The sequence below is a fragment of the Scylla paramamosain genome, chromosome 40 (assembly GCF_035594125.1).
Source record: "Scylla paramamosain isolate STU-SP2022 chromosome 40, ASM3559412v1, whole genome shotgun sequence".
Taxonomy (NCBI): domain Eukaryota; kingdom Metazoa; phylum Arthropoda; class Malacostraca; order Decapoda; family Portunidae; genus Scylla; species Scylla paramamosain.
Window position 1 is genome coordinate 13,549,104 of NC_087190.1, and position 10,515 is coordinate 13,559,618.

The 10,515-nt window shown below is 43.5% G+C and overlaps 1 protein-coding gene across 1 annotated transcript; it reads right to left on the reverse strand.

Annotated features, from left to right (window-relative positions):
- Positions 1 to 4,819: 4,819 nt before the first annotated feature.
- Positions 4,820 to 8,919, reverse strand: LOC135092503 (HSPB1-associated protein 1 homolog). The gene is made up of 2 exons (XM_063991072.1): positions 8,671 to 8,919; positions 4,820 to 7,195 (listed from the first exon to the last, which is right to left on the reverse strand). The coding sequence occupies exon 2, from the start codon at positions 7,189 to 7,191 to the stop codon at positions 5,545 to 5,547; it is 1,647 nt and encodes a 548-aa protein (XP_063847142.1). The 5' UTR covers positions 7,192 to 7,195; positions 8,671 to 8,919; the 3' UTR covers positions 4,820 to 5,544.
- Between the last annotated feature and the right edge of the window lie 1,596 nt (positions 8,920 to 10,515).

Genomic DNA, 10,515 nt, shown 5'->3' on the forward strand with positions numbered 1-10,515 from the left:
TCTCTCTAAAGAATGTAAATTTAACAGCTTCAATCTCGCCTCATAATGAATACCCTTTTAGTCATTCTCCTTTGTACTGATTCGAACAGACCTGTAATAATGGGGACCAGAACTGTACCAGCGCCAAATATAACTTTAATATTACTTTAGGCCTTCTACTTTTAACACTTCTAAAAATTAATCCTAGTACCCTATTTGCCCTGTTTCTGGCCTCTATGCACTGTTTTCCTAGATGGAGTTCAGAGCTAACTATAACTCCTAAATCTTTTTCGCATCCTGAGCCAACCAGAGCCTTGTTGTTTATTGTGTACCTACTGTGTGGGTTTCCTCTACCTATGCTAAGTACTTTGCGTTTGTTGATATTAAACTGCATTTGCCATCTGTCTGTCCATTCATTCCTCCTGTCCAAATCAGCCTGCAAGGTGGTGGCATCTGATTCTGACCTAATTAATCTACCTATGTTCATGTCATCTGCAATTTACTAACATCACTACTAGGGGAACAAAAACAAGAAAAGGGCCAGCAAAACACACACAAACAAAATCACAGAAAAAAATAAACAAAAATAGAAAAATAAAAGAGAAAAAAAATTAGAACAAAGTCTAGGAAATAACAACCTCTCTCTCTCTCTCTCTCTCTCTCTCTCTCTCTCTCTCTCTCTCTCTCTCTCTCACCGTGGGCTCCTCTGAAGTGGTGGTGTACAGGGTGAGGCTTCTCAGTCCCTCGCACCAGCCCAGCAGGACATCAAGCTGGCTGTGGAGGCCCTGCTGTCTCTGTGGGTTAGGTTAGCTTAGGTTAGGTTAGGTTAGGGGAAGCGGGGAAGGATGAAGATGAAGAAAAATAACAATAACAACAACAATAACAACAACAATGACAACAACAACAATAACAAGAGAGATGGGAATGTTAGGTCAACATAACTTCACAATACTGCATTTAAATCCCCAATAACTTCTTGCATAAATAATTCCATTACTACTACTACTACTACTACTACTACTACTACTGCTACTACTACTACTATGACTATTACTGCTACTACTACTACTATTACTACTATTGTTTCTCCTTTAACTACAACTATTATTATCATTTTGCTGCTACTACTACTACTACTACTACTACAACTATCATTATAATTTACTACTAGCATTACTATTACCCTTATACTACTACTATTACCAACACCACTACTAACACTACTACTACTTCTACTACCCTCCACCACCTCCACTTCCTCGTCCACCAACAACCACTACTATTTAACCTTCCACCACCACCACCACCACCACCACCACCACCACCATGACCACTACCACCACCACCACCACTCACCTGCCATCTGCCAAAGTCACCCACACACAGGTCACCCTCATACTCCAGACACAGGAGGTCACTGAACACCCGCCCCCCGTCCCAGGGCAGCACAGCGCCCCTCCCCCTCCTTGCCGTAACCCGCAGGTGTGTCACGCGAGGAAAACAGATGCCGAGGGCCCCCAGGTGAGCCCCGTCCACCTGGGAAGTCTCTGATAGGGTGATTTCTTTTACCTGTGGGAGAGAGAGAGAGAGAGAGAGAGAGAGAGAGAGAGAGAGAGAGAGAGAGAGAGAGAGAGAGAGAGAGAGAGAGAGAGAGAGAGAGAGAATATTAGCTTGTTTTTTTGTATAATTTTGATGTTAATTCAAAAAATTATCATCCCCTCTCTCTCTCTCTCTCTCTCTCTCTCTCTCTCTAACACACACATGCTTACACACCCCCCCCCAAACACATACACACACACACACCCCCTCTTTCTCTCTTACCTTAACCCACCCCAGCACCCCCTATCCCTCAACCCCCAACAAATACCCCCACCGCTCCCACACACACACCTGTCTGCTCAACGGCATGGGTTCATCATTAACAGCAACATGGGCAGAAAACACACACCACTCCAATCCACAAAGATAAACTGCCCTTAGGTCCTTCAGGGCTTCTAGTTCCTGTAGTAAGGGCTTAAGGGACACAGCAGGGCAGCCCCACACTGCCACACGCTCCAGCCCAGGGCACGCGGCACACACCACACCCGCCACAGCAGCCACACCCACACCAGGAGAACCAGTAAGGGTGTAGGATGTTCGTGGTAGTGGTGGTGGTGAATGTTGGTGTTGTAAGCTTAATATTGCTGATACCTGTGGGTGGGTGGGTGGATAGATGGATGGGTAGACAGGTGGATAAGTTAATGGGTGGATGGCTTGGTAAATGGTTAAATTGATAGATATTTAGGTGGATGGATAGATGGATGGTGAGTGGATAGATAGATTGATAGATGGGTGAGTAGATAGATAGATAGATAGATAGATAGATAGATAGATAGATAGCCAGATAGACAGAGATAAAATAACTGACTGATTAACAAATAGATTCAGTTTTGTCACGCTTCTTTTGGCTTATGAACAAAAACTCTCTATTTTCATTTATTTCTATTCACCAACATGCAAAAATTTCACTGGAGCCTAACACACAAACACACACAGACACACCTGGCCGCAATCTTACCTGCAAGTCAATTAAACCCCTTGAACACTGAGCCACCAAACCATCACACTGTCTCGCAGAACAAAGGTCGGAACCACCACAACCACCACTGTAACTACCACAACTAGAGCCATCAGTCACTTTATAAACTATCGCCTCAAGTCGTCTGAAGGCAGTGGCACCCTTGAGCAGCTCCTGGACGCCGTGAATGGTGAGTGATGTAAGATTAAGGTTCAGATGTGTGAGGTGAGACAGGTTCTGGAGTGGTGGCAGGCAGATATCAGTCACTGTGCTGTGCTTCAAGTCCAGATCGGCAAGGAGTGGACAGCCTTGCACTATGCCCTGTAGGAAGCCTCCCATCTCCTCCTGTAATGGGGATTTGTATGGGTAGAGACATATGGGAAAATAAATGAGTAATAAATAGAGAAGTGTTAGCAAAATTCTCAGGACCAGACATCAGGGTTACACAAAGTTTAGACTGACACACACGCACACACGTACAGGGTCAAGGTGGAGGTGCCGCAGCTGGAGCCGTCTCAGTCTGGTCATGTTGGTGAGTGCTGCGGCCAGGATGGTGAGCGGGGCCGGCTGTCTCTTCCACAGTGCTGCCCCCCGACTCTCAAACACCGCCAGGCCCCGTGCCGCTGACAGGGCCACCAGGTACCTCTCTGGGCGCCTTGTGGGGAAGCTGTACCTGTGGGAGGGACGGGGGCAGTGGGAGTGTGTGTGTATTTAAGAGGCGCACACACACACACACACACACACACATACACACACACACACACACACGTTCTGCATTATAAAAAGCTAACAGTGTTTTCAAGGGAGTTTTAATGGTTCTGGTGACAGTCTGACAAGTTTACCAAGCATCACACACACACACACACACACACACACACACACACACACACACACAGTCTATAATGCTGAAGCTACTGAGGTTTTCAAAGGAGTTTTCATAAAAGTTTAACAAGAATCCTGACTTATAAACACACACACACACACACACACACACACACACACACACACACACACACACACACAGAGAGACACACAGACAGACACCCACCTGTCCACATGGAGGGAGTGTGCCGTGGGTGCCAGAAGAGCCAGTGCCACATCATCCAGCAGGTCCAGCAGTGCCTCTGAATGACAGCGCCGTGCCACCGCTTCCAGTGCCGGAGAGAGGGAATGCAGGAGGGCAGCACGGCACCCGGGAGGCACCCACGCCAGCCCCTCCAGCATGGCGGCCGCATAAGGGGGTGGCATTCCTCTATTCTGCCCCCCTAGCCTCCCCAAGCCCCGAATCTGGTGCCGCAAGTGTCTGGTGGCAGCACGCAGGGCCAGACTGGTCAAGGGTGCCACTTCCCAAGGCAACGCATTGCCACACAGGGCCATGGCACTCATTGATACACACACACACTCAGTCAGTTATACACAAACACACACACACATTCACTCTCTCTCTCTCTCTCTCTCTCTCTCTCTCTCTCTCTCTCTCTCTCTCTCTCTCTCACAAACACACACACTCTCTCACAAACACACACACTCTCTCACTAACACACACACACACACACACACACACACACACACACACACACACAGGTAAGTCTATGTGTGTGTGTGTGTGTTTACTGTTTTCATATTAACAGTATGTGTATAATTATTTAAGTCTTTTATTTCTTGTCTTTCTTTATTTATTTGCATTTTTCGCTTTTCTTCTTTCTTATATTGTATTTATTTCCTCACTTCCTTTCTTGTTTTCCTTCTTTCTTTATTTTTCCTTTATTTTCTTTCAGTCTTATTGGTTCTAATGTACTATCTCTACCTATTATTCTTTTCTTCTCTGTTCCTTTCTCTTTTATTTATTTAGTTATTTATTACCATGTTTATCAGTTATCTTGTATTTCTTTTCATTTATTCATTTTTTGTACTTGTTACTTTTTTTTTTGTTTGTTTTTTTGTTTTCCTTTGTTTTTTTTTTTTTTTTAGTTTAAGTTTCTATCACAACTTTTCTCTCTGTCAAAATAAAGACACAAATAACATAACTTTACAATTAGGCAATAATTAATTAAACTGTGTGTGTGTGTGTGTGTATGTGTGTGTGTGTGTGTGTGTGTGTGTGTAAGTGTGTGTGTTCATTTCTACATCTATTTATCAGTCTAACTTCCCCATTTCTGCATGTCATCCCCACCCATACACTTGTCCAGTCTTATACTCTTAAGCAAACTCTAATATAACTTCAAAGGACACACATACACACACTTATAAACCTTTACAAATGTTTAGGACACACTTATAAACTTTTACAAATGTTTAGGTTATTATTTCCACAGTTAATAACAATTTCACAAACTCATTAATGGTACAAAGTCATTTTAAAAAGGTTCAAGAATTTTCCTTATCTTTTAATTTCACACACCTCAAACTTATGATTGACCCTGTTCTTCTTCTTTTTCTTCTCTCCTGCATTATTATTATTATTATTTTGTATCACCCTGTACCTTTTCCACTGTGGTCTGTTCTTCTTCTTCATTCCCATATCATTATCATCATCGCCATCATTTTGTATCACCCTGTACCTCTTCACTGTGGTCTGTTATTGTTCTTGTTTCCTGTATCATCATCATTGTTGTCATCATTTTGTGTCACCCTGTATCCCTTTTGTGTGGTAAGATTACTTAGCATTCAATTTCACACACTTTCTGCATCACCCTGTTTTTTTTTTCTTTTTTTTCTTCTTTTTTTTCTGCAATATATTTTGCCTCACCCTCCACCAATCATTCTTTTTCTCTTCTGCTTTTCCATCTTCATCAATCATTCTTTCTTCCTTGTTTCTCTTCTGTTCTGTTGTCTCTCCACTCCAATCCGTTATTCCATCTATTATTCCAATCCACTGTTCTTTTTTTCATTATTCTGTCTCATTATTCCATCTATAATTCCAATCCACTGTTCTTCTTTTCATTATTGTCTCATTATTCCAATCCACTGTTCTCTCTTGTTTTTGTTATTCTATCTTCACCAATCACTCATTCTTTCTTGTTCCACTGTCCTGTTCTGTTCTGTTCCCTCTCCTCCCTCTCCTCCACTCTCTTCTCCACCCCCTCCTCTCCTCCACACCCATTCATTCCTCTCCTTTCTGCCAACTTTTCATCCAGTACCTTCTTCAACACATCCACTACCCTTCTATCAACAAATGCATCAATCAAAAGCTTTAAGTCACTTTCCAGCTGAGATGTGGCACCCCCCGGCACCCCTTGATCTGACCTGACTTCCCCTTGACCCGACCTGACCTCCTCCAGTGCCAGAATCTCAATCTGGTACTGAGAAAAGGTCACAGATGGCACTTTTTCAATGTTGTGTTTTGCTAGCCAGTCTCTGCAGTGCCACTTACATTTGGAACTGTTTGGGGTATCAGGCAGGTGTGCTTGGGTGAGGCAATGGGGTATGGCTGGGGTGTGGGGAGGGGTGACTGAAGAGGTGTCTGTTGGGGTGATGGGGGTGATGGTATGGGTGACTGTAGGGGTGTCAGTGGTCTGCATTGGGGTGACTTTTGGGGTGGGTGGGGTGATGGGTGGGGTGATGAGGGGTGCCAGAGCTAGTACCTTCTCCCTCAGTAAGTCCAAGAGGTCAGGTGAGGTCATGGTGGCCAGGTCAAGCATGTTAGGATTAAACACCGACTTCAGGAGGTCAACTGAGGTCACACCTTGACACAAACTGGCCACAAAGTACATGACCAGTGCCTCCTTGACCCTCTCGGCACTGTCCCCCGGCACCTCCAACCAGGTATTGACACTCACAGCCAGATCGAGGTTTTCTACTGAGTGCCACCAGTGCCTAGGGACAAAAAGAGTGTCGCCAGGGTGCAGGGTGACAATGTAGGGTGTGGCACTGGCAAGCTTAGGGTGGCACTGCAGGCTTGGACGTGGAAACCCGGCACTGCTGTAGATGCTCGATTCCTCATATGGGACGCGTGTGGCACTGAGCAGCCCAGATTGGCACTCAGGAAACAGCACCCACCGTTTTCTACCAAACACTTGCACTACAAGATTGCTGCCATAAGTGTCAATGTGGCAAGGTGTGTTGGCACCCGCTGAGCCGATCCAGAGAGTGCCGGCACCCACACCACGCTCCGGGAACCCCAGGGCACCCCAGTCCATGGCACCGTCCAGCTGGCACTCCCCCACCAGGTCCCTGAGGTAGTAGTAGTCGAAGTACGCCCAGTGTGTGGCACTCCTCACCTTGGTGCCGCTGGTCGTGGTGCAGGACGTGGCACCCTTCACCCACTCCAGGAACTGCCAGAATGTCATGGTGGCTTTCTGGCACTCACTCTCCCACTGCGGTGCTGACAGTGCCTGGCCAGTGCCGACGCGCGGGCCAATACGGAAATTTAGCTCTCGGTCGCCAAAAATCTCTCTCCACTTGTCTATACTCCACCTAAGGCACCCCCACCCTTCCCCTCCATCACCTCCATCACCCACACTATCCCCCCTCTCCCCCCCACCCCCCAGGTACTCCCTAAACACCACAGGTTCACTGAGATGCTGCAGGATGCCTTGCCTCAGCTCTTGCGGTGGTGCCAGACGCATCTGTCCATCGCGGCACTGTCTCTTGGCACTGGGCTCGTCACCGTCTCTGCTGCCCGATGCCTGACACTCCCCCGCACCTTCCTCCATCACCCTGGAAGTGTTGGGGTGTCAGTAGTGGTTGTGGCACTGTCCGGCATTGTTACATTCATTTTATGTAATTTTAATGTGTGATTGGATGAAATGTGTAATAGGTATTGTAGTAATAGTAATAGTAATAGTGTAGTAAAAGTAATAGTTTATTTTCTTGTCTTTCCTTTTTTTCATCTGTATTTTCCCTTTCCATTATTCATAATGGTATTTATTTCCTCACTCCCTTTTTTGTTTTCCTTCTTTTTTCTTATTTTCATAATTTCTTTCTGCCTGTCTGTGTCTTTGGAGAATCTAACCACACCGTCTAACAAAGCACCAGCCAACCGCTCCCTTACAGTGATGTGGAGTTTAAAATGCAAACATACAACACACTGTGGGGACTCTTTGTGGGCTTGCTCAGTGTGTCCACAGCACCTCCTTAAACATCTAATTTAGCACAGCTCCCACATTACATTAAGTTAGGTTAGGGAGGGGTTGGGAAGGTGCAGCCCCACATTAGGTTAAGTTAGGTTAGGGAGGGGTTGGGAAGGTTAGGTTAGGTTAGGTTAGGTTAGGTTAGGGAGGGGTTGGGAAAGTGCAGCCCCACATTAGGTTAAGTTAGGTTAGGGAGGGGTTGGGAAGGTGCAGCCCCCCATTAGGTTAAGTTAGGTTAGGGAGGGGTTGGGAAGGTGCAGCCCCCCATTAGGTTAAGTTAGGTTAGGGAGGGGTTGGGAAGGTTAGGTTAGGTTAGGTTAGGTTAGGGAGGGGTTGGGAAGGTGCAGCCCCACATTAGGTTAAGTTAGGTTAGGGAGGGGTGGGGAAGGTGCAGCCCCACATTAGGTTAAGTTAGGTTAGGAAGGGGTGAGGAAGGTGCAGCCCCACATTAGGTTAAGTTAGGTTAGGGAGGGGTGAGGAAGGTGCAGCCCCACATTAGGTTAAGTTAGATTAGGGAGGGGTGGGGAAGGTGCAGCCCCACATTAGGTTAAGTTAGATTAGGGAGGGGTTGGGAAGGTGCAGCCCCACATTAGGTTAGGTTAGATTAAGTAAGGGGGCGTCGAGGGTGGGTGGAAGGGCAAACCATTAGGTCAGGTTAGGTGTGTAGGCCCATATTTCAGTCACATTTACTTCTCAGCCCCAAAGTTTCCGAAAATTCGTGACTTTTCCCGTTAGACTTTTTATCGTAGGCTAAATTTCCCTAATTTTGGCATTCCCTACCCACAACATCCCACCTCCCCCCCACCAGGCCCCCAGGTTTGTTGTGGCTTGCTGGGACGTTAACAGAGTAAATAAGGAGATGCTACTGATAAGATTTTTGGCCTAATTATATTCCTATGTTTAATGTCTGTCTCTTTTCCGTGTGTGTGTGTGTGTGTGTGTGTGCGTACTATATGTCCCCGTGCCTGTCTGTCTGTCTGTCAGTACCAAACATAAACAAAACACTCCTACCAGAGAAATACCAAATTACATAGATGCTATTTAGTGCCAGTGAGTCCTTACCTCTATATGCCTCTATGTATGGGCTGCGTGGCAATGCTAAGGGCGCGGGCGTGGGCGTGGCATGCAGTGTGAGGGCGTGAGGGAGGTAAGGTGGTGGTGGTGGTGGTGGTGCGGTACTCGGCCCATCAGCTGCGGGTTTGTTTACAGCTGCGCTGAGTCGCTCTTATGTTCCAGCCCCGATGACGCAATACTCTAGCTGGCTCGTGTCCTCTTCTTCTTCTTGTGGTCTCTCTCTCTCTCTCTCTCTCTCTCTCTCTCTCTCTCTCTCTCTCTCTCTCTCTCTCTCTCTCTCTCTCTCTCTAAACAAACATTACTCATCAAGAAACAAGATAAAAATAAGTAAAAAAAATAATAAAAAAAAACAATAATAAGAAATATGGAAGTTTATTTATCTGAGTTGGATAAATAATAATAATCTTTCTATTTACATATCCTTACCAAATATGGTTTATTTATTTGATCTCTTTCTCTTTAATCTTTACAAAATTAACACTTCAAATTAATATATATACATATATATATATATATATATATATATATATATATATATATATATATATATATATATATATATATATATATATATATATATATATATATATATATATATATATATATATATATATATATATATATATATATATATATATATATATATATATATATATATATATATATATATATATATATATATATATATATATATATATATATATATATATATATATATATATAATTAACAAACCTGATTTATTTAACTTATACAGTAACTAAATCACTCTTACTGCAGTTTTTAAATAATATCTCTCCTTAACAGTAAACTAAATCATTCTATCTTACTGTAGTGACTTGAATGTATTTTGTATTCAGTTACGGTACCTATAGTGTATTCGTAAAGAAAATTAGGTTATGAGGCTTCACTATCAATTGTTGTCCATATTGTTGTTTATCACTATCATTATCATTGTCATTAAGATCATTATCATCATTACCATCTCTAAAACCATTAGCCATCATCACTATATCATTATTATTCTTATCATTATCATCATTCAACATCATCATTGCCACCATTATCATCATTTATCACCATCTTTCTTCCCTATTCTCATTCATATCCTCTTTTATTATTTCTTCTTTGCTTCTATCACCATTATTACCATTTATCACCATCTTTCTTTCCCATTTTCATTCATCCTCTTCCATAACTTGTTTCTTTATTTGTCATCATTATTATCATTTATCACCATCTTTCTTCCCTATTCTTTTATTTGTTTCTTCCTTGTATCTGTCATCATTATTTCGAGCTATCACCATTGCTCAAATCCTACTTCTTAAATTTCTTCGTGCTCTATTCCAATAATCTCGAGTAGGGAAAAAAAATATATATATATATGAGGTTTTATGCGTCATTTTAAAAGATTAAGTGATATTTACATTAGACACTCATCACTGATAAGGTGTAGATAAAGAGGGGTCTGGTGGAGGTGCTGGTGTCCTACGGGATATGATATAACGAGGCTAGATAAGAACACAAGAGCACAAGGGTTGGTACAGGAAGCCATCAGATCTATACGTGGCTGTCCCTGTATGAAATATGCCTGCTTGTTTCCACCTGTCATCCCCATCCATAGATCTGTCTAATCTTTTAAAGCTTCCCTAATGACTCAGCACTAATATCCCCAGTACTGAGGCCATTCCACTCATCCACCACACTATCTGGGGAGTAATTCTTTCCTATCACTTATTTATTTATTTTTTTTATCTGACTTATTCAAGCTTGAACTTATTACTCTCCTGTCCTATCCTGTTTACTGATCCTGAGAATTTTGTCTGTCATCCCAG